General features: G+C 38.8%; 1 protein-coding gene across 2 annotated transcripts in view; it reads left to right on the top strand.

Moving 5' to 3' along the window:
• banp (BTG3 associated nuclear protein) overlaps nt 1-24,727 on the top strand; it is a 43,387-nt gene that overhangs the window by 11,066 nt on the left and 7,594 nt on the right. For both annotated transcript variants that reach the window (XR_015844164.1, XM_088299624.1), the window contains exons 10-11: nt 2,281-2,352; nt 6,007-6,051. Coding sequence is in view for 1 of the 2 variants with exons in the window: in XM_088299624.1 (XP_088155750.1) it covers nt 2,281-2,352; nt 6,007-6,051 (117 nt within the window). In the remaining variant the exon portion in view is untranslated. The remainder of the gene's footprint in view (nt 1-2,280; nt 2,353-6,006; nt 6,052-24,727) is intronic.

A 24,727-nucleotide genomic window follows, 5' to 3' on the forward strand; every position in this document is an offset into this window, starting at 1 on the left:
TCCGGATCACCGATATCTTCTACTTCTTACAAAGCCAACTGAGAACGACTGAACACATATGACCCTCAAGAGAATCATATTTTGCAGACTACAAAGCTGACGGCAGTAAAATTTGCAACTGAAAGCTGTACTCTAGCAGCAGATAGAAAGTTTGGAGTGAATGAGAAACTTGTTCGGGATTGGTAAAAACCGGAGGCTACTCTTGAAGATGAAAACAAAAAAAAAAAAAAAGAAAAATACTGGCCACAGCGAGTGGAACGAGTTAGCTAGTGGCTGCTTGAACAAAAACCAGTAGTTTACACACCGCGCCCTGCGTTACAATACAGTTTCGGCTGTGTTGTGTTGCTCAATATGCGGCAAGCGTTTTTTTTAATGAACAGATACTGACCACCCAACACTGTGCAGCAAAAATCTACTGCATCTTCAGGGTGGGCGCTGAAGAACAGCTCCAGCTGTTAGGGTCAAAGTTTAAAATGTATCAGACCATTGCAACACAATAGGTGGGCTGACAAACAGGAAGTGTCTGGTACTGGTTATCTTTTTCTTTGTTTAGGTCGGAATGTTCAAACCACATAAAAATGCGCTTGTTTTTCTTACACGAGACAATGGAATTAGGACCGAGAGTATGCATGTTCAACATGTGGTATATACAGATGTTAGAAAATAAATAATGGTCAACAACAGATCTTGACGTTTTTCAAATCTATGTCTTAGTCATTTTTTTTCTGATGCATTTCTTTATTTAAACAACAATATGTGTAATCTGCATAGTACCTATTGCCCTCTTATATCTTGTTGAAGTCCAGCTTTTGCTTAAATATGGTATCATGATAGCGGAACATTGAGTTTTCTCCTGTTGCACCGCAACCTGGCCAATGTTATTTGATGTCAGACTGTTTGCATTTGAAACCATTCCTCTCAGTGATTGTCACTTTTTTTTATACTAATGAAAGATCTCTTTGTTTGACACTGTTGGACATTTTGATTTTGAGGAATCAATTCTGTTTAGTGACAAATAAATGTGAGCTCACTGAACTTTATTAAGTTCCATATGGAAATTCAGTGTTTTCGTAGGTATTTCTGTCAAGCTCCATGGCATCCACTAAAAACCCTTGACGAGACATGAGGCATGAAGTCTTAATGTAGTTCCACCCCACCCCATCCGCCTTCCATCTGCCCTTGCTTTCCATCTGTACTTTTCCTTGGCTCTGCAGCATTGAGGAATATATATTTAGATATTTGATCATTTGCACTGGCCCCAATGATGGCTGCATATGTTTTGCTAAGATGGTTTACACCACAATGCAATGACTAAAGGCCAAGACACTTTTCTGTGGTTGCTTGCCAATCACATATGGACTTAAAGAAAAATACTGTACACCAAATATGTACATATGATTTCAAGAAAGCGCAACATCACACTTCATTCCGCCCTTCTTTGTTCATCCTTTTAAACGAATACATCGACACTATGAGTGAGCAGGGATGTGTCAAAACGAATGCTTTATTTGTCTTTACAACTCCAGTATATATAACCCGGTTAAACATGCCAGCAGTCATATGAACACGGGTCAGTATTTCGGTGCGCTACCTCCAGTCACCACTACATGCGCTGCTTGCAAGTTGCCTCTGCTGTGTGCGAAGGGAACACTGATAGTTAATGCCTCACACATTGATGGCACTCTTCCATATTCAATGAGTGATAGAAAAATAGTTTGCAAATCTATGAAGGCATTGATAATGCTGAGAGGTGTACAGGTTTTATGAGCAAAGCCTTTTCCAGGGATGTCCCTGTTTATTTTTGACAACGGCTAGACTACTAGTACCAAACTGGCCAGGCCTGTCTCACATTGAAAATGGGTGGGAATTGAAGAAGCACAATCTTCGGTAACCCCGGACTGCAGAGCAACTGAAGTTGTGCATAAAGCAAGAATGGGAATTAATTCCACCTACACAGCTTCAAAAATTATTGTAATTTATTGAGTGTTGTTAAAAGGAAAGGTGATGAAAGAAATCTGTTGCAAGCATCAAATTCTAAATCAATGTTTGCAAAAAACGTAAAATAACATTAAAAAAAAATTTATCAGTTTGAAGTTAAATGTCTTTGCAGTGTATTCAGTTGAATATAGTTTGAAAATCCATCTATTATTCGAAATGCTTATCCTCACAACAATTCATCCATTGGTTTTCTGAACGGTTAACTTCACTAGGGTCACGGGTGTGCAGTATGTACAGTATTTTGGCATTTAAAGAAAAATGTTCTCCATCTGTCTTTCACAGATTCCACAAGGCCAATTGCACATTGCCCAGGTTCCTCAAGGAGAGGAGGTGCAGATCACCCAGGACAGTGAGGCAAGTTTGCACTGGTTTGTGATGTGAGAGGAAAAGAACCATTCACTCTTTCTAGTGTGTTTTCTGATGTATCACACCACAAACTTGAAATGTATCGATCAAGTAGAGTAGAACGAAGATAATAAAATACTACTAAAAGAAATACCATATTTTTCAAACTGCAAGTTGTACTTTTGTTTGTCAGGTCCTACGACTTATACTCAGGTGCAACTTCTATATGGTTCTCTATGGTTCATTATTTCTTTAGTATTGCCTGCGAGCTGCCTGGATTTTAACTGTGCACAATTAAGCTTCAGGCAATTCCGTATTTTGCAACGCGAACGCCGTGCATTAGAAGAGGTATTCCGAACATGCAAAGTAATGTTATGTAAATGGCGGTCATTGATATCACAGTCACTGTTCAGTTAATTTTCACAGTGCAATTGGTTATTCGTACCAGTATTTCAACTGAATATCTTTGTGTGAAGGTAATGAAGCTATTCAGTGTAAAAACAATTATTATTATTATTATTATTTTTTTTTTTTTCAATTAAATGCTCAGTCCTCGGTGCTTAGATATCACGCGGTTCAATATGAAACAATGGCCGTACCAGTACATTCGACAATCTCTTGTGAACAAAGGGCTGAGTCGCTATATTTATTCAGAGCCCACTGGAGGAAGATTTGATTTAAAGCAATAAGAATTTCGACCTGGTTTTGAACACGTTTTGTTTTCTCATTTCACCATACTTTGTGAGAGCCACCGATATATTAAATTTGCAGCTCTTGAGACTGGCACCAGATATCACCGTTGCTTAGGGTCGTTTGGAAATATGCTCAGTGCGCACTGTTTCACGTCGTCCGATTGGAAACTCTGAGAATTGTTCCATTGGTTATTCAGATTGCCCCAAAAAGCAGCGTCCCGGAGTCCAGTGCGCCAGGCAGTACACAGAAAAGAAATAATTCAAGACTGATCTGTGTTCGAAAATTAATGGGTGCTGTGCCTCTCTGAACGCACGCACGCATTGAGTGGTGTCAGGAGTGAATTTCAACAATCAAGGTCAACAAAATGTTACTACTACTACCCACGTTGCACCGACTATAGTTTTCTTCTCCAATCCCCGATGTTCAAAAAGCCTGACCTGCCGATCCCTAATTTTGCCGATCCCGCTTTTTTTTCTTCACAACTAACAGCATACACCGTCAATGTTCCAATCTTGTATTCTCGTAAAACCTGAGAAATTAAACATTCGTTGTCCAGCAAAGCGACCAGCTGCCGGTTGCGTTCACAATGCACTCTGACATCCTGACACAACTCTGTGTGTGTGTGTGTGTTTTCAGAAGCAGAGCGCGCTTCCCCTCCCATTAATTTCCCAAAGCAGCCTATGTTATAAAGCAACCAGCAGCTCGTGCTTGAACTATTTTTTTTTATCTGTACTGTCTCACGCACTGGGCTCCGGCACTCCTTTTTTGGGGCACTCTGAATAACTAAATGGGATGAATGAAAAACACTCTGAATTTCTGAACGATCAGAGGAAAGCAGTCCAAACGTACCCCCGATGAAGGAATGGGGATTTTGGAGGTCGTTTTTTTGTCAAATTAATTTGCCCCTCAAAAAACAGACTCATGCTCTGGAATGACATACGTTTTATTTTTCTTTGTGATGCATTTTTTGACCAATACCACTTCGGAGCAATTTATCGTCCCAAAAGAAATACGGCATTAATTTTGAAATCGCATTTTAGTTTGGTTAAAAACTGAATACAACTTTAGATTTAAATTGTAGCTTGTACAAAGCAAAAGACCGTTCGGGCCACACTGACAAATAAAAGTACCATGAAAATGAAGTGTAGTTTTGTGAGCATAGGCACACGTGTAATCGGGATTGTCGAACTAATGAATATATGATGTATACATTTTAGTTTTTCAGTTCAACGGCATCATTAGTATGAAAAACTTAATGCAGTTGTGTTGTTGTTGTGGGAAAGAACAGCACAGAATGAAATCATCCCTTTTTTGGGGTTTGTTCAATCATCAATCATGCACATTTTTATTTTTAACTGATTACTATTACTACATACTTACTATGAACTTGTTCCTCATAATTCATTTTTTGTACCGTAAATTTACAATTCCATTTTGTACTTCTTAAGAGTAGACACCCTATGATAACATTTACATGGTAGACCATTGCTATATTTGTTGGTAGTGTGTCATAACTTTAATTGTTCGACTGACAATGACAATTATATTTCATTAAGATTTATGAAATTGCATCTACAATAATTGTGTCTTCTGCTAGAATCCTGAGTAAAACACTTCAGTAATTGCTTACCATTAAAGTAAAGTCATTAGAGATTTGAATAAAAACAGATGTTGCCTGTTGCATGCCTTCATCTTTATATACCCGCCTACTTATTCATGGAGTTATGACTTTTGTTTCCATGTAAAACCCAGATGTGTCATGTCCCCCACCAGGCATCACTGCATGTGCTCACAGCTCCGACTTGCCAGCTGAAATGAAAATTTAAAGCCCACTGACAGTTGAAGAGTCATTTCTGCATTAACATCACTCTAGATTACTTTGTCAGGTAGTTGGGCAGGGATTTATTTCAAGGCGCCAGTACATGTAAATATACATGCATGTAATCGCACACTGTATGCTGTGTTCAGCACATGCATTACAACTCGACATTTATGCAGCAGCCATTGACACTTCAACCACGTGTTTTTCACATTTCCGACCCCGTTTTGCACTGAGAGGATGACATGTACGATTGAGTGAGAGAGACCAGGAGTATTGAAGGCAGAAAAGCTTTAAAGCCTTTCCTGCTCTTTGTGGCTGAACTCAGATTTTCTTTTCTCCGCTCCCCTTCCTATTTCATGATTATGTTTGTTTTTTAGAGTTCAAAGCTTAGCAACAGAATCCCACTTCTCCCAACTGCCACTCACAGAATATGTTTTCATTAGGAACAGACCCCTTTCCATCAAGACGTTGGGTTTAGCATGCGCAAAGAGGAAATGAGCTGTTGGAGAGTTTACACTGTTCTCTGGCCATGCGGCGTCTCAGACTATGCTGCAAACAAATGAAATGCAATTAGCGAGAGAAAACCGCGGAAAATTGTGACATGTTTAAATATGTCACATGCAGTGTGTGATCTTGTTCGTGCACTCCTATTTATGTCATTGTGGATGTGGATGTTCAGAGTTGTTATGATGGTCATTACAGTTGGAATATGTTTTCCAGAAGTCATGTTGTAACCAGACGTGACAAATTAGTTTGTGTATCTGCAGACATTTGTATCGGTGATTATGTTCGAACACTCATGGCAACTGCACGCTGAGTATTCGTATAGCAGTTGTTGCACTGTACTGATACTGACAAACGTAGTGGATTGTGAATTGATGTTGATAAATAAGAGTAATTAAACAAGCTAAATCTGTAAGCTAAAGTCTTTTTAAAATGTTTTTCTTGTTAGCAGTTTAAAGATCTGATTAAACATGTTCAGGCCCTTATGTCGCATTCAAATGTAATTGGATTGGGACGTAATGTGCATATTAGGGATATTTTGAAAGTTTTCTTTCCCTTGAAGGTTTTTTTTGTTTTGTTGATTTTTTTTTTTTTGAGGGGGAGAAATTGCAACTTTTTCATGGGATGTCATTTCTATCTTTCAGGGGAACCTCCAGATCCACCAGGTGCATGTTGGCCAAGATGGACAGGTAAGAACCTTTAATTATGTTTGTGTCAGAGTAATAAAACTGTAAATGCTGTATTCGTCTCCTCCATTGACTAGACAGATGGTGGATGCTGGTATTGCCTATACAAACAGATTTATACATTATACAACTATTATACATTATACAAGGATAGCAGACTCGAGGGACCAGACACCTTGGGTGAACTGAAAAGTGGAAAAAAAATGTCACACAGGACAGATAGTGACACTGTAACTGACTGGGTGACTCGAACTGTTTATGTTGTGACTCAAATTGTGAATAGTGAACAAAAAGTCCTGCATACAGTGCACCAAAATGTCATGGGTTGTTGCAGTGGCATAGCTTGAATTTCCCTCCCGACCATCAATTTAGCAATTGACACCATTGCACCATTTACAGACCTCAGCGACCTTGTCACCTGCAAGGAAGTCTGAACGGAGGATTGCATGTGACAACTCAAGCTTTTAATGGGGCTGTGTAATGTTTTTTTTAAAACTAAAATAGTTCCCAGGTGTATTAATGGTATGTCTCTTATAGAAACGTGTTATGCACATTACCAATGATGAAGTGCTAGAAACACAACATGGATCTGTCCGCTCGTCCATGCCAAGATGGATCCTATATGAAAAATAGTACATAAATGGTCTATTGGTAATTCTATGAAAATGTGCGCAATCCGAATTGTTCATGAAAAGGAATGTTCCCAACTTGAGGGTCTACTGTACTGAATTACAAACATCATTTTCAGCGTATTTATTTCCTTCCAAAAGCAATTAAGGGTGGATCTATCACATCCAAGAGCACCAGCTAATGAAAACTGAAACTAATTAAAAACAACTAATGCGTGTTCTAACCCCAGCACAAAGTTACAAGTGGTAATCAAAACCAAGAAACAATCATTACTATATTATAGGTATAAATCTGTAATTGTCCTTCAAGAATTATGATAGCAGCCTATCAGACCATTCATTAAAATCAATTTGAATTTATTTTACGCTTCTAGGCAAGGCAAGAGAATTTATTTGTTTAGCGCATTCCATGTCCAAAGCAGTTCAGTGCTTTATAGAAAACATTAAAAGCATTACAGAAAGCGAAACAATATCTTAAGGTGTTGCCATAAATATTATGATATTTAACGAGTGTGCAATTGGGAATTAAACCAAGAGAATGCTACAAAAATCAATAATGTTTCCAGCCCTGATTGAAATGAAGTGAAACTTTAAGCAGGCCGCAAGTATTCAGGGAGTTTGTTCCACAGGTGAGGCGCATAATAACTAAATGCTGGTTCACTTTTTGCTCCTGGTTCTTGTTCTGTAGATAAGCCCCAAATGACCTGAGGGGTCTGGTTGCTTCATTGGGTACTAGTGCATCTTGCCTGTTGATTTATTGACCAGCAGCAAGATTTTCAAGTCTTTGACTCACAGGAAGCCAATGTAGTGTTTTGAGGACATGTGAAATGTGGTCCAGAGTTTGTAAGGACTCACGCGGCAGAAGATTTAGTTTATTCATTTATTTGAATTTTTTGCTAAGACCTGTATTTGAGCTATGATTTTCAGGTGATAATAGGCAAATTTAGTAATAGCTTCTCACTTACAACACTACCACAACGCAAAAGCAAGTAAGCCTATGACAATCAATAGTTCTTTATAAAGGCCTACTCGATTGCTGAGATGTGACATATTCCTCACCACTGCCTTTAAACATAAGAATATGTGATGCATTTATGTCTCGCTTCAACTAATTAGCAGTCCTGGTCACTGCTTGTTCAGGCTTTAGAATACAATGAACGATTGTGTGCGTGCGTGCATTTCAAACTGTGGCCCTTTGACGAAACCTCTGACCATGCCCATCCGCAGAAAATTAACTTTATTTAATCAACAAATTAACAAATTATCACGCACATTAAAATGTTAAGACATTTTGTGGGGTTTAAGTCACTGAATATATTAATTTGTAACATTTGCAGAATTAGGTCGTACTTTACTGAAACCAAAAGCAGGTTTCACCAAAAAAACATCCTAACAGAGCTAGTTACCTTTTACCTTCAACTCCAAGTTCTTACAACAATTACATTCATGAGCTTTGAAGCGTTTCTGCTTTAGTTTCTGGCAGGTTTTTCTGACATCCTGCAAAGAAATTCACATAGAAACTTAAAAAAAGAAGAAGACTAAACTAAAAACCTCAGTGGATACAAGACTTGTGGAGTTGCTATCAAATCAAATAAACAGTAGCATGTTATAAAGCAACTTGACCTGTTAAAATTGTTTTATAATGTAATTTAAATCTAATGCCGCAAATTCAACATTTTACTGATTGAACAGTGCATTTAAAGTTTTTTTTTATTATTTAAAGAAATACTCTCATCCTTGACACATTTGTTCAATATAGTGATGGGTAGATGAGGCATCCTGTATCGTTTCGACACAGTGACACAATGTATTGACACTGTGTTGACACTGTGTTGCTGAATAGTGACACCTGGTGGACTTGCAGGAAACATTTGACAGGGTCATCTGACACTGATCTGTCAAACTAATTTTATCCAATTCCATTGATGAGCGACGTGATGTGTTTTTATATATCCTATTTCGTATTACTTTCCATCGCACTAATTATTCTCTTATCTAATTTATATATTTAACTGAATTATTGTTGTATTGCACTGGAGAGGGGAGCTCTCTAATCTCGTTGCACACTTGAGTACAATGACAAAGGGATTTCTGATTCTGATTAGGCATTTGCTTTCACATTATTTTTACATACACGCAATTTCATAAAAAAAATCTTTGATATTCGAGACGCAGTTGATAAATTAAGAGAACATCTGTCTGAATGCCCAAGTAAAAGTGTTGTGAATGACAATGGACTCATTGTAATTAAAGATTTTTATTCAAAAGAAATTAGTTTCTCCAGCGTTTTGTTATTCAGTCTATTTCTTTTTTGGAGGCAATTTCCCCCGCCTTTGAGAAGATCCTCTCACAAGGCACTGAAGAGGCCGGTGTGCACAACGCCTGTGTGGCTAATATAAATAGGTGAGGGAACGTTGCCTCCATGGACTTCCAGTATAAGAGCGGGTCTTCCGTACGTGCAACGTGTCCTGCGGACATATAGCGCTGCACCTCTGAGTGCGCATCAACAGTGACGTCTTCCATCTTGCGGATATTTAACGCAACGTAACGCGCCAATAACTCGATGCTTGTTTTGAGCGTCCATCCTGTTGACAGATGCGCTTCCTTATGAACACAGTTTGGCGCCCGACCGCTGTGTCGACACAATTCCGGTAGTGGTCACGTGGCTTTCTTAAAGCGGTACTTAGGAAAAGTAAAGAAAAATATCTTGTGCACAATTATTTGCAACACGGTGTGGTTTCGAAATCAGAAGTCAATGTGTATAGTTTGTTCAACTATTGTTAAATTTATTATAAGAAGAGGTTTAGTAGAAGTTAAGTAAAATGTTTGCAATATTGCAACATTAATAAAAGTGATGCTGCTGCCTTTCATGCGTAATGCTTGGTTTTGATTCCCATCCATTGCCTCAATAGCCAAACTTCAAGCATGGCAGGTCCCAAACCCCGATTAAAAAAAAAAAAAAAAAAAAAAAAAATCAGGACTATGGCACACGAGCCTTGAATTAGACAGCTGCGCCGTAGGCAATCATATTACTGTGCTGTAACATGTTCAGCCCCTGAAGTCAAGATGCTTTGACTTGTTTTAGTGCTGCTCAAGGGTGGGACACTTTCCTGGCCCCAGCACAGCCAGTAGAGGTGGGCTTGGGCACAGTATAGGTGGTCATGCCTCAGCACATCCACGTCATATGCTTAATTAGTGCAGTTTAGCCTGCTGTCAGTTATTACAAGAAAATTGCCGCCTTGCTATACATAGTGAAAACTTGGGCTGTCACCAACTATTCTTTTTCGAATCCTATTGATTACCTGGTTAATCAAGTGCTTTTTGCGGCCGTTTCGGCTGATCTAATGGTCCGCTGGCAATGGACGTGAGGACTGATCCACCCATGACTGTCACACTCGCCTGCTCTTTATTTATTTTTCATTCATATTTCCCACAAAAATAACGTCACTTTTCAATCACACTCAATCTCTGCTTAGCGATGAAACAAGCTATGCTAAGCCTAGTTATCTGGAGGAGCTTTAACCTTAAGTTTATTCAGGCACGACAATATAGTGGAAGATGCTTTGTGACACAACTATGGTTGGAAAATGATCAATCATAGTTAGCAAGGCTGAAATTTTTGTCAAACATTTTTGCGGTTGACTTGTTGTAATCACAACAACCAAAACGATATGAAATATGGCAGAGGCCGGGAAAGTTGTATTGGTGGAGTGTTGTAAGTCATGACACTTGTTCATATGGTTGCCTCTGTATGGGACTACTGTCCATTCATTTTCAACAGTTTTGCACCTCCTAGAAAAATGCTTAATATGTCGTTGCATGTTCTGCAAACTCTATGATTTGAAGAGAAAAAAAAATAAAAGCATGTTTCGATAAAATGTGATAATTATCAAATCTGCATTTTCATATTAAATTGAACGGCTTGAGGGCTCTCGAACCTCAGATTGGGAGCATCTTAAGTGATGCTGATTCAGTTGTTTTAAGTATTATTGTAATGACTTCTTTTTTAATAAAGCAGTAAACTATTTTGCCACACGTAGCCCCAGTCTAGCGTCCTATAAAACTAAAATTAAAAACTGAAAAAAAAAAAAAAAATTTAATCAGTCTCGTCAAAATGATGCATCACCATTGAATCAATATGGGTGCATGAGATCCACCGTTGGTGTTAGTACTATTCATTATTTTTAGGAAAGGTTGCTAGAATGTTTGGAGAAGTCATTAAGTACAGCAACAGCATATTTAAGTTGGCAACACTGAAGCCAAATCGCTGCTCTTGTTCGCTTGCATTGCTGACATACATGTACTGAACAACAAAATAAGAGTAGCACATACTTAGTGTTTTAGTTTGACTTCCGAGAGGCTGCACAGAATGTGGACAGGCCGGATGTGGCCCACGGGCCGTACTTTTCCCAGATGTGTTGTAAATCTTTAAGTTAAGGTTGGTTGGTCGTTGGAAAAAAATGAGCAGCTAGCAACAACCTTTGGTGTTCAACTGCGAATCACAACATTTTTATTTGCACCCTGCACATAGGCCTGTTTTTTTAATTTATTTATTTATTTATTTTTTTTACAAAAACACAAAGGCCCGGACTTTGCCAGTTTGTACCATTTCTGTGCCTTTTCTAACCATAAACAGTACTTATTTGTAATTTGGGGTTCAACTGGGATCGTTGTAGGTTACATCGCAAAAAAGTTGTCCCTTGGAGAACAAAAATGGACCTCTACAATAAACTGTTTTCCGACAGTTTATTATATCCACACATCAGCTATTAAAACCATCTAATATATGACTTTAAAATATAGACAGTCATTTCATGTTGACAGATATTTGTGAGGCCCTTAAGAACCGTTTGAGTTTCTCAGTGGCCTGTTTTGATAATTATTGACCGCTGCTGCTCTAGAGACAAAGATTTTGTGGAGGACACTCTTTCTGACACAGGCTGTTTTATTTTTTAATCAACAATTGTGAGCTCTTATTTTATAATAAAACAAATAGAGGTTGGTTGATTAAGTTGCTAACATAAAAATGTGTTTATCAATCTTACCGGGCACATTACAAAACTTTAAGACCAGGCCTGTAAAAGGTCAGACTCATATGACAACATATTTATTTAATCAATCATGACTTGCTTTCTTGCAATTAAGCGGCTGATGTGATTATATTGCCAGAAGTTGTAGAGAAGGAATGGCAACAGACAAATAATCACCCTTCACTAGACGTAATATGTCAAAATGTTTCAAATGATGTCATGCGTTAGGATCTCAAGCCGCATCCTGGATCTGCATCTGGAAATCTGCTCTTTCAGCTGCACACTTCTTCATTCAGTTGATGAAGATCTCAGTCTTCCATACAGTTAATTTGCGTGTCCATTTGTTTAGAGGGCTTTTGTTGGTGTTTTATTGGTGTGTTTTCAACTGCTTGTGGGTCCCACCAAGGATTGTTGCTTTTTTGTCTGCGTCTCATAAACACGAATGCAATGTCCTTAAATGAATCTCTTTTTTGAGCCTGAGTGCAATCATTCCTCTGCGGCTCTTTCTGCGATCGTGATTTCTCCAGTGTGAAGTACCTTCACCTTTGCTCGAGCGTCCATCTTTATCAGGGTTAACTTCTGTCATAATTGCCTTGACAAACATATATTAGTTAAATGAACTTTCTGCATGTACAGTATAATGTGTGTATTCTTTACGTCGTTGCAGATAGACACCATGAGATCGGAGGATATGAGAACTAGAAAGTGCAAAAGGCATTTAATTAAAATTTTCATGAATAATTGATGCAAAATTCACTATAATTTTCAAGTCACCAGCAGTGAGAGTTTATTTCAGGTTCTGTTGAACAATAGATGAATACAATAAATAATTCAAAGTTTACTGTTCCAAATGAATAAGCACAACAGCATTTCGAGATATTTTATGGGCTGTAAAGAACTCAAAATGGTCAAATGTTGAATTTGTTGGATTATAAGACCTTATAAAATAAGATATTTTTGATTGAAACAACTTCTGAATAAACAGGCCTAGCTAGATGTTACTATAGGACCCCTTGCTTGCTAACACTTTAAATAAGCCTCACATCTATTGAACTTGTGAGCTCTAGGACTGTTTCAGGTTTAATTGCGTTGCAGGATTTTAGAATAGTATTCCAGAGCTGTTGCTTGAATGTGAATGTGAATGTGAATGTGCGACCCTCATAGATCTTTTGCTTGATGATACTCCAGAGGTTCTCAATATGGTTGAGGTCAGGTGAAGATGGTGGCCACACTCTGTTTCTCTTTTCTTATACCCATAGCAGCCAGTGACACAGTGGTGTTGTTTGCAGCATGAGATGGGGCATTGTCATGCATGAAGAGGATTTTTTTTTTTTTTTTTTTTTGTCGGAAGGTATGGTTGTTCTTTTTGTACCATGGAAGAAAGTGGTCAATCAGAAACTATACAAACTTTGTAGAGGTTATTTTCACACTCTTAGGGACCCGAAAGGGACAGACCAGCTCTTTCCCCATCATTCCAGCCCAAAACATGACAACCCCACCCCCTTGCTACCGTACCAGCCTCGTTGAGACAGCCATCTGCTGCTGCAGCCATCTGGGCCATCAAGGGTTGCACTGCAAGAGTTTCTGCTTTAGGGCTTTAGGGTGGCTGAATATTAGCTTTAAACACCCTTGCAAACTTCTTGAGGATCCAACACCTTGAGGTTCATTAGCCTCTCAAGGCACCAGTGTCTTTGAATACCTCTTTGCTGCTTTACAATGGCCTTTTAGCAAATGCTCTCTTGGTCCGAGGAAGTTGTCTGGCAGAAACCTTTCTTATTTTGCCTTTATCTTCACAAACTCCTCTGTTCTCTGTGTTAACAACAGATTTCTTTACAGTTTGATAATCACACATACGTTTTTTGGAAATATCTAATATTTTCATACTCTGAGCAAAATTAGTATACTATCTTCCACTTTTCAGCTGCAGAGATATTGTTTTTTTTTATCGCTTGAAACCTGTGGTGGCCTGCTTAATAATGTGGAACATCACTTTTAAGCTGTTTTCCTTTAATTGGGCTCACCTGAGAGACTATTTATCATATCATCTGAAATTTATGTGAATGATCTACAAAGCCTTGAGACACAATGGAACCCATGAGTTTAATGGGGAAAAAAAGTTGTCATTGCAATATATATATATATATATATGTATAGATGTATATGTATATATATATGTATATATATATGTTGCTTAGCAACTTTATTTCCCTCTCTTTTCTCTATGAAGACACATCAACTTTGTATTCAGTTGATGACAATGTAGCCTTTGTTGTAGCAACCCAATAGTATTCGATTAGCTCAAATTTTAAATCTCCCCCTCAATGGAAGAGATGGGTACAGACGGCAGATCAATGAAACTATATTATAGTCTTTTACTGTGCTTGCTGATTGGCAGTCTCCTTTGCTACGATGCTGCGTTGATGCAGACCAAATGGAGGCTTTGGAAGATGAAAGGGGAGACTGATGAAGCGAAGGGGGGGATGACGTTGGAAAAATCTGTAAAGAAACGCCAAGAAGAGAAATGGTGGAGAAGATGCCTTGTGCCATTTATGATTAAATACCCAGACCAATTGAGCTTTGAATAGAAAGAAAAACATCACTGTACCAAAAGCCACCTAAAATAGAAAACGTCCACTGGAAAGGCCAAGGAAGCATCCACATTAGGATCAAAAGACTCATTTTATTCTCAATGTTTCCACATTTTCTTGCATGAATTTTCCCCTGCAAATCTGTGAAAGCAGGAAGTAAGACACAGAACAAAAACTAGAAAGTATGAAGACAAGTCACTAAGACTGCCTTCCAGACACGGAAAAGAAATCTCAATGATAGGCTTTAACATAGTACTCGGTCGACGTAATATTTTTTTGCCCTGAGGTATTGCACTATTGTACGCCAACCACACTGATGTTTCCATGTGTTGCTAAACCAATTATGACCTCTTCACAGTCTCTTAGCACAATTTGACTCTACTGTCAGTGAGATTTTCCATCTTCAGGTGTCGACACAGTGATTACATGTTGGGCATCGTTTTTACACCGGATGCCCTTCCTGATTTATCCGTCTCCTTTTAACACCTATAGTGCCTTGGAATTAGGGTCTAGCATACCTATTAGGATTTTAGTGTTTTTAAACTTCGTTTAGCATATTTTGAGATATGTCTGTTTTTCACACATCGCTAAGCAGAGACCCAGTGAGATGGACGTGGGAAATGTGTATAAGAAATAAACAAAAATGAATAGCGGGCCAATGCGAGGCACGTCCAAGGTTCCAGCGGGTCATGGGGGTCACTCACGAAATATTCGATGGATGAGCCGTTAGGAGAATCGATTCTGAAATGATTCAATATTGACAGTGCTACACATCTGCCTGCATTGTTAATAACGATGCACCTGCAGAATGCCCACTAAAGGGAGTTAAGGATGGAAATGTTTCGAGGACACATGCGTTGCTTCACTCGTTCCTCCTCTTGTTGAACCTATTCCATCTATTCTCAGCAGATGTTGTTGTGCTTCTGCTAGATTCTCCTAAGAATCACTGTTTGGGTCAGTGTGAGAAGTAGGTCACAGATTAAATAGGAAACGAAAGCTTTGCCTATTTGCTGGTTCTTGGCAGCAGCTGACCAATACCTATACATTGGTGTTAATGGATTTTTAGTTGCAGTATGCTTCCCTTCACCACACTTGCTCAAAAACTGATTGACCCTCCAGACTTTGAGTGTAATTTGTGCTTGAATGAAATCACTAGCTCATGCTCGTTGTTGTTCTTGTTCATTGTCTCGTCCCTCTCAGCTCAGGGGGGATGTTGCGGTTGTGCTAGTAGTGTGTTGATATTCCAGTCACTCATACAGGCAGCAAAAGTAAAATGAGATAAAGAGCTCCAAAGACCATGCTTTATGGCCCATTTTAGTGTAAGCGGGGAGGCCTATGAATGGATACTGTTTCAAAGGAGTAGGAGTCTGTTTTGTATCCTATGGCTTGTACATGTATGGCATCTCAGCGTGGAGATACAGAGCTAGGGAATCCTAAATTCTGTTTGTGTGTGTGTCATTCATTGGCCGGTCCACTTCTGGCTGTTTTCTTCTGTCTATTTGGGCAGGACCCAGGGTTACAGGCTGTGTGAGTAAGAGGGACCAGATGTTTCCGACTTATTTCAATGTGACTCAACTCATCAGCACAAGTTGGGTGCAGACCTGTCTGACTGGCAACATCTTTTTGCAGTCTAAAATGCTTGCATTTGAAAAGGTTGAAATGGAAATTTTTGATAGTGACACTGAATATGGTAAATTTAGGACATGTGGACCATCGGGCTTTTACCGTTCTCTCGTGGAATTGCATTACTTGTATTGGAAGGTTATTCAAAAGCTCTTTTTGGTAACACCCACAACGATAAGCGGTGGGTGTGCATATCTGTTTCGTTCTTTATATTCTTTGCAATGCCAACTTTTTTTCTTGAACCGGCATTATTTGGACATCATGTCTCAATTGTATCAGAGCTTTGAAATTTAGTACATATTCTTAACTTTTTACAGATTAGAAAATGTATCAACAACCCAAACCAAAATTTGATTTAGTGTGTCCCTGCTGTTCAAACATCCGATGATGGCTTAGAATTATGTGTGGGAAAAAAATGAAGTGCTCTACAAGGGGAGCTGTAAAATTTTAGTGTGAATAACCGGCAAACAACAACTTGCATCACAAACTTCTACGAAAGGAGAAAGGATTGGGAAATTCACACACACGCTCACGCGCACACACAGATAGTTGTTTTAAAAAAATTACGATTGGCCAAACTGACCAAATAGAATTGAAAAGCTTCATTTTCATTATTAAGTATGGAACAAAGTTAGCAATCCAAGATTTAAATGTTGAGACACTGAGTGACTTCTAGCAAAATGCTCATCTGGTGTTTCTGGTCGAGCAGAAAGGCAGTCTCCTTGTGAGTAGATATTTACTGAACTGTGAAGATTGTGAATTTAGAGATGTCGGCTTGTCGCAAAAGGATGTTTTATTTATTTGTCTGTGTAATATTCTGATGTAGAAATCGAATAATAGACAACCTGCGTATTTTAAATGTTCCCAGTCTGCCGTAGATAGGCTGGTTCAAATCATAAAATGGCAATTATCTTAAATAAAAAAATGTACCATAACTATAAAAATGCCTTCATTAGTTAGACGGGCCAAGTTTGGATTTACACAAGCGGATAGAGAGAATAAGCCAAAGCGGAATTTCCGTCCTTTTGGTTTCAGGGGCCTGACTTAATTACAGCTGTTATTTTTGTCATCAGTCCCCTTTTGATTTTGTGGTTCTGGATCAGGGTGAGGATTCGGGTCATGCCGGGTTTGTCATAAAGCCTCTGAGACCCGTCTTTTGATATGATTCTTAGTTGGATGGTGGGAATATGGGAGAGAGGACTTAATTAGACGCAGGTGTGAAGATCTTGTATGGGAAGTGATGGGAAGCTGTGGGTCAGGTTTCAAGGTCATAGTCAGGCCAGGACATACATTTATAGCATCCTACACAACATTGAAAGAATGTACAGTTCATATATCCGTAATTATAGTGTGCTTTATTTCCTCCAGTCCGACAGAAAGGTTGATGAGTTCACTCAGAGAGACGTTTTAAGGCCAGCATGTTCATTTTGCAGGTCAGCACTAAACAAGCACCCAGAACACGACTATGTTTGGGCATCTTTACAGCAGAATTGCAGCCAAAACAAAGTCCAAAATCCTTCCCACCCCACCTATCTAACTGGAGATAGTGTTACTGCCGAGACATCTGTCCAGAGTTGGCAGATACAGATGTTGACAGCTGTGAAGCTGAAAGGAAGTTCCAGCCACTCTAAAGTCCAAATGTTTCTTTTTTTTTCATTTCCTTCTTTTCCTTTGAGATGTTTCCTTTGGGATTGAAAAGAACTCAATTAGTGTGTCCTTTTCCTCTACACACAGAATAGTATCGTTTGTGTATAGGTTTGGCGGCTCTTGTGAAATGGGGGTTTCCTTTCACCTCCAATTCCAGCAAACAAAACAGAAACAAACACTCACACAGGCGCCAAGTGGATGACTCATGGTATCATCTGATGCACAGATTGCTCTTACTGAACCATTTTGGGGATGCCAGTCTGCACTGTGAACATTTGAGTTCATTTTAGAAGTCGATTTCGACAGGGGTTTACATAGCTTGGCGGATGAGGTGTCGTATTTTTGAACATCCCAGCTTCTGTTAGTCACCCCTTTTTGAAGTGGTGACAATCTGTTTTTAAAGAGAGCAGGGTGTTAAGTTGTTTGTTTCCTGCGTCACAGTTGACATTGATGAATGTCAACTTTGCATCAAAAGTGACATCATTTAACAAATGACACGTAATGACATCTGTCGTAAGGATTCATTCACGTTCATGACAGGTGTCATGTCATGATTATGACAGTCTTATGAAGAAACTTCAAGTAAAGAGTTACCTGATTTGTTTCCACGTTATTCTTTTTTTGATGAACTTTTTTGGGTTTCCCCTCGTATTGCCAAAATATGTTTTATTCATTGTTGCTGGGAGCATTCGAGCCTCGGCATTTTGTCTCCACCCCTTTTGCGTTTTGGTCTGAATCTTGCAAAGCCTCCGGATTATTAAAACTACACTTAATATAGTTTGCTGCTTTTGGCGTCAATACTGTAAAGTGGTAGACTGACAGCACAAAGGCCCTCCTTCTGGTTATTTGAGCCTCCTTCTCTTGAAATCTGAGGTCATCACTAACTAATACTCTTGTGACCCGATGATAGCTCTTGTATCTGACAAATGGAGCTTCGTGAGCCAAATTCCTTTAATTCGACTGCGTTTTAAGTGAGCCATTTTTGGATGAAGTCTAAGTAATCTTGTTTTGTTGTTCCATTAAGTTTTCCATTTTCCACTTTTTTTCCTCTCCTCTTTGTCTACCTCACTATGTTGATGATTCCATTTAATCATTAGAATAACATTTTCACCCGATGAAAGATATATGCAAAACAGTTGACTGTTGGCAAGTTTTATCAGAAGTGATGTATAAATATCATCCAGACTCTGTAAAATGTCTCCTGTATCAGGGCGTACAGTATACACATTATCTGACATAATTGTATAAAGGCACGGTTTAATACAGGCAAAACTAAGTGGAACTTACAAGAACCAAAAAGGTCAACCACAATCTATTCTAGGACACAACGGTCAACCAACGTTATTCTTGGAATTTTTCCAATGTGTCCCCAAAGAATATAAATCAAATTGAACAAATTTGTACCAAAGTCACACCGTGGGCATCATAATCATAAAACCTTTCACTGTTCTAGCAGTGTTTCAAGTAACATTTGTTCAAAATTCATAGCTTCCTATCTGAGGAATTCTCTGATTGACCGATTTCACTTTGAATGATGAGAACAAGGAAGGATGCCCAGAATCGTTCTGCCTTCAAGATAACGCCTCCCTTTTCAGATAAGGGGGTTTGCTGTGTCCTTTATAATTTGTACAAGTGTGAAAAGTGGTGCTGCTAATAAAATGATGTTAAAACAATAAATGGATATTAGAGATGTAAAGATTCGCCATAAATCGATAAAATATACGATTTAAATTGCTTAAAATATGCATCGATGTAAATAAATAAAAGAATCAAATTCGCACCACAGTGACCATAGCCACTCTGTCAGGTCTCTGCTGTAAACAAACTGCATATATGTTTTGATTTGACACTAGGGCTGTCAATATTAGTGGTCTAATCAAAACAACGTTGACCGTCAAAACCGTAGACAATTAATTTTAATAGATGACACGTCGTTTAATTATATACTCAATTATTTGGCGTTGTGTTTTCCTCTGAAAAAGGTCTCGTCTCCCGCTGTCTGTTGCGTATCTCCAACGCACATGCGCATTAGTGGCAATCTGGGTCATCTGTGATTTAAAGCTGAAGCATTGTGGGTAATTGAGTTTTATGGCTAACCCGTGTTGGCCTTAGCAACAGAGTCCGAAAGCGCATTTCCCAAAATTACTTAATACGATTTAAACCTCCCTTTCATAGCAGCGTGGCGGTGATTAACAAAAGGGAAGCACTAATTTAATTTCAGTTGTGTCTGGAAGCATGCTATAGTTAGCATCTGATGGAACACCGCACGCAATTGTGGTATGCTAACATCTTGTTGTGTCTACTATGGATTATAGTGGCATTAGTCAGCAAAGTCACGCCTAAAAACCAAAACAGTTTTTGTATACCCCTTGGCTGACATGGAACAGCAATTGCACGTGCTAACACGCTCACTCGCACAGTGTTGCATTTATAAACTCAGACATCAGAGTATTCAATTGTAACACATTAGTATTGTTGTTGCTTTAGCTGTCTTCTTCTTAGAGTAGTAGCCAGGACAGAGATGTAAGTGCTGTTTTGACGCTATGGTCCCGCAATGTGCGTCAGGCCTCATCCGCCGTGGGGGGTGTCACATTTTGCGCATGTGATGCATTTGCGCAAATGTGCAGTGGATGTAGATGTGCCCAATGTATGATGATATGCACATCCGTTGTGCATAAGTGCTCAAATTAGCATCAAATGCTTATGGAAAAAGAGAGGCGAGGCAATGAGGAGGCTTGACATCTAACCAATCATGCTTCGACCCGCTCCTGCAGACCGAGACTTGACGTGTCGTCCAAATGATGTGTTGTGATGACTCAGAAGCAAGCAAGAGGTTACAAAAAAAAAAAGCAGCAGCTCGTGTTTCACTTTAAAGTGGGTTTGTTTGTGTGTCAAAACTGCTACTCATTTGATAGGAATCTCTGAAGATCGATTATTATTGTTATTAAACGCTACTGTACCCAAATCTCTAGATTGTCCTCCGCATTGCAGTAACACTCCCAGTTTCAGTTCACTCGGCTGAGTGGGGATTTTCAAAAAAAGCTGATTTATACTTACTCTTGCTCATCAATTGCACAACAGCGATTCAGTGACTTGGCAATTAGAAGCATCAGTTATGATATTGCACAGAATTTGTCATACAATTGCAGCCCATCACTTAGTGAATGCAATGTGACCATATTGTACGTTGATTACTGAAGACCACGTGTTCGTACATGGTGAGTCATGGGACAGGATACGCTGCCGAGAAGTTACTGCAAAAATCCTCGTGTTCCAAATCTAGCTGCCTTTCTCAGCCTTAGTGTGCATCTTCACACAGCTGAGAATGCAAACTACTCTCAGATGGAAGTAGGGAGCAGAGTATAACAAGAAGTCATCATCTAGTGCTGATGTATTGAGTATCGATCTCATGTACAGCGTTTTGACTAAAATCAACATCAGACATTTTTATTTTATTTTATTTTATTTTTTTTTAAATCTGATGACCAATAAGAGATCAATTTAAAACTATTTCATTTCAGGGAATTATTTATTTAAATGTTCACTGAACCTTCCAAGAGATGCTGCTGACACACAACTCACTGCACCTTTTGTTTATGTTTGAAATGAAAGCAAAGATAATTTAGTTTAACATTTAAGTCATTTCGAATTTTTTAAAAACTATTTGTTGTAGAAAGCTGTTGGGAGCCATTTACTTGTTTAAGTTCTTGTTTAAACCTTTTAAGACATTCTAATGACCCTGAGAGCTCCTTGAACTTTGTATTAGAGTTTTAAGACAAAGATGTCTATCGTTTATGACAGGGGTGGGCAAACCTTTTGATTGTCTGGCCACAATGGGTTCTAAAATTTGACAGCGGGGCCGGACCAGGCGCCGATTGATGGAGTCTTTTGGTAACCTCACCTCATTGGAGAAAAAAAAATACATTTAATTTTAAATGACAGTGAGCAAAAGCATGACAAAAATATATATGCCTTTGAAAATCCACAGTATTTAGAAAATAAAACATTAGCAAGGTTTATTCATTTAATTTCTTTCCAAGTTCGGCGGGCCAGATTTAAACGTTTAATGGGCCGCATGTGGCCCCCGGGCCGCAGTTTTCTCACACCTGTTTTATGATTAAAAAAAAAAAATCGATAATTGGCAAATCTGAAAGTTTGTTTAATAAACATTGGTTTAAAGACATTTCAACAAAGTTAATAGATGGAGTTTATATTTTTTTAAATTTTGACGCCAATATTTTACTTTTACGGAAAATGAAAAACTGCTCCAAGTGCTGATTGTTGGCCCCCTTGACTACTACTATCTGTGTTGTATCGGCCCTGAAAAAAAACACACAAAAAAAACAAAACAACTATCTGTCTATGTTTGGAATCTACTCGGGGTACCTTTTAAGCTAACAATTTTGACTCGTATGTGCTGCACTATTTGCACGTACCTACATTGTGTTGTCTTGTTCTCTGTCTGGGATAAAACATGCGACACAATTAGCCATCTTGATTTTGAGTACAATGGACTCCCGCAGACTCCCAGTTCAGAACTGGGATTTGCATATTCCCGCGTAATTTTTCCAAATTCAATATTTTCTATATTTCCCCCATTTCTTGTGGAAAATGCATATGAAATGTTTATCAGCACTTTTTGAAGATGTTTGAGTTAACCTCAATTAAGCATGGATTTTTGGTATTCATGAGTGATTTGGACCGCACCTCCATGGTCGGATCAAGATGACTGTAAACACAATATATACATCAACCATCCACAAACCAATTATGAGCACTTGCAGCATATAATGATGTCCAATTTAAGAGTTGTATCAATAATTATCTCATTAGAAAAAAAATAATATTCAGTTGAATTAAATAAAACTTAATATCTAAAAAGAAAAAAAAACAAATATTTTATTATATTAAATTAAATCCAATATAAAACACAGGCCATATTGTTATACCACACAACCATCGAAACATGACAGGGCACTTTGCAGAAGAGATTTCTTTACATCTCTGTGGGTTAAGAAACAGCTGGTTCTGCATTTTATGTTCCCCACATGATGAAATTATGAGCCTAAGTACTCCATAAAATGACACTTTTTTAACATACTGGCTCTTGCTTTGATAATTTTGAAGCCACAAGAAGCTGAGCTTAGCTTGGACTCGAATCATAAAGCATGTCACACTGCCGAAATGTAATGTCAACAACTCTTCTCAGAAAATTCATTACCACCCAGAACCTCTCCCACACCAACCTTTCAAGCAGATTTCTTTTGATCAATAGTCAATTATTGGCAATCAAACTTGGTTCATTTGACCCAGTTCGAGCAGTTTTCTTCGTGTGACTATCTCAACCTCAATCAAACCCTTTGTTTTATCGATTTAGTCAGGCAGACTTGCACACTAATGACTTCCATCAGGCTGCCTGGATTTGGTGTGTGGTGGTGATGACACAGCAGAAATTGTGGTGAAACTTGCAACCTTTTTGAAGACGTAGAAAGCGGTGGTTGTCGGGACGATTAACTAAACCAAAACTATCGAAGTTCAAAGTAAAAGATCATACTGGAGAGATGGTGTGGAAGTGAGGTTTGGTTTTTCTGCCATTTGTAATGCCTATTGGAGAAGTCCCAGCCAGCCTCAGCAGTAAGTACAGCTGGAAGACAACTTTGAAGAAGACCTCCCATAACTTCACTGAATATTCACACAAGGGGCATTTGATGAAACCAGTCATGCACTGGGATGAGTCTCTGTTTTTAAAAACAAGACTCTGAATAACGGAATAAATAGATATGTGAAATAAGTCTGCAGCCATTGAATTTTTTTCTGCTTGGATATCTTTCTGAAAATTTTAATTGAATAATGATAAAATCTGTAGAATACCGTGCCAGTGTAATTCAGTAATTAACAAGCATCTGACAAAGAATAGTGCATAAAATTCCTCCAAGAACTTCTGTTGTTGTAATGTCGTATTGCTTATTAAAGTCAAATTCAAGTCAAAACATTTTTTTTAGAATTTGTTACATGTTGGGGCGGCCCGGTGAAGACTGGTAAGCGGATCTGCTTCACAGTTAAGAGATGCAGGTTTCAATTCCACGTCAGTCCTTCCTGTGTGGCGTTTGTATGTTCTCCCTGTGCCTGCGTGGGTTTTCTCTGGGTGCTCTGGTTTCCCCCCCACATTCCAAAGACATGCATGGTAGGTTGATTGAACACTCCAAATTGGCCCTAGGTGTGACTATGAGCCTGACTGGCCGTCCGTCTATGTGTTACCTGTGATTGGCTGGCAACCAGTTCAGGGTGTACCCCGCCTACTGCCTGAAAAATCGCTGGGATAGGCTCCAACACGCCCACGACCCTGGTGAGGAAAAAGTGGCTTGGATAATTTTATGTTCCCCCACTAGTGTAAACATGAAATTCTGATTAATATTGCATAGGTTCAATAACAATTAAGCAGGTTAATGCACCCTTTCATCCGTTTCATGGAGAAGTCATATAGACATTCTACCGCCCCCTGCTGTCGACTGAAATTCCTCAAAGGTCAAAGTGCCCTCGACTCGCAATTCAAGTATCACGGCTGCCCTGATCCCTACGTTACGTTTGGCCATGTAACTTGTGAAAGGCAAGACCAAGGGCATGCATGGCCTCATTGTATAGACACAACACTCCTTTGTTGGTATTGTATTGTTCCATTCAAATGCAATCGCATCACAACTACACGAAACCTAACCACGCTCATGCTCTGTAATTACGTCAATCCCTGAACACGGAAGCTTGAATGTTGCTTTGCTATCTTTCTAAACTACAAACAAAAAGGGACACCAGCTATCACTTGTTTCTAAACATCACTGAATTGTCTATACAAATGAGAGAACAAACCGAGGTTAAGATGCCGAGAGCTGCTGAGGTGAAAGTAAATATTTCACGTAGAATTGTGTGATTCTTTTTGTTGCCACAAAGTTAATTTGTATGTTTGTGTGACACCCAGTACTTCCAGTCTGACACCTGTGATCAGTTAAAAGATATAAACACATCAAACTGAACATAAATGAGGCATTCAGCTGTTTGCTTTCAATAGGCTCTTATTTCTTCTTCTGGTGCGCGCTGCACTGTCTATCATAACTAGTGAGTCTGCTGCATTGCACATTCTGCGGGATAAAGTCGATGTGGGGCATTG

This window comes from Idiotropiscis lumnitzeri, chromosome 6, assembly GCF_059441095.1.
Source record: "Idiotropiscis lumnitzeri isolate Australia: NSW breed Sydney's pygmy pipehorse chromosome 6, RoL_Ilum_1.0, whole genome shotgun sequence".
Lineage (NCBI taxonomy): Eukaryota > Metazoa > Chordata > Actinopteri > Syngnathiformes > Syngnathidae > Idiotropiscis > Idiotropiscis lumnitzeri.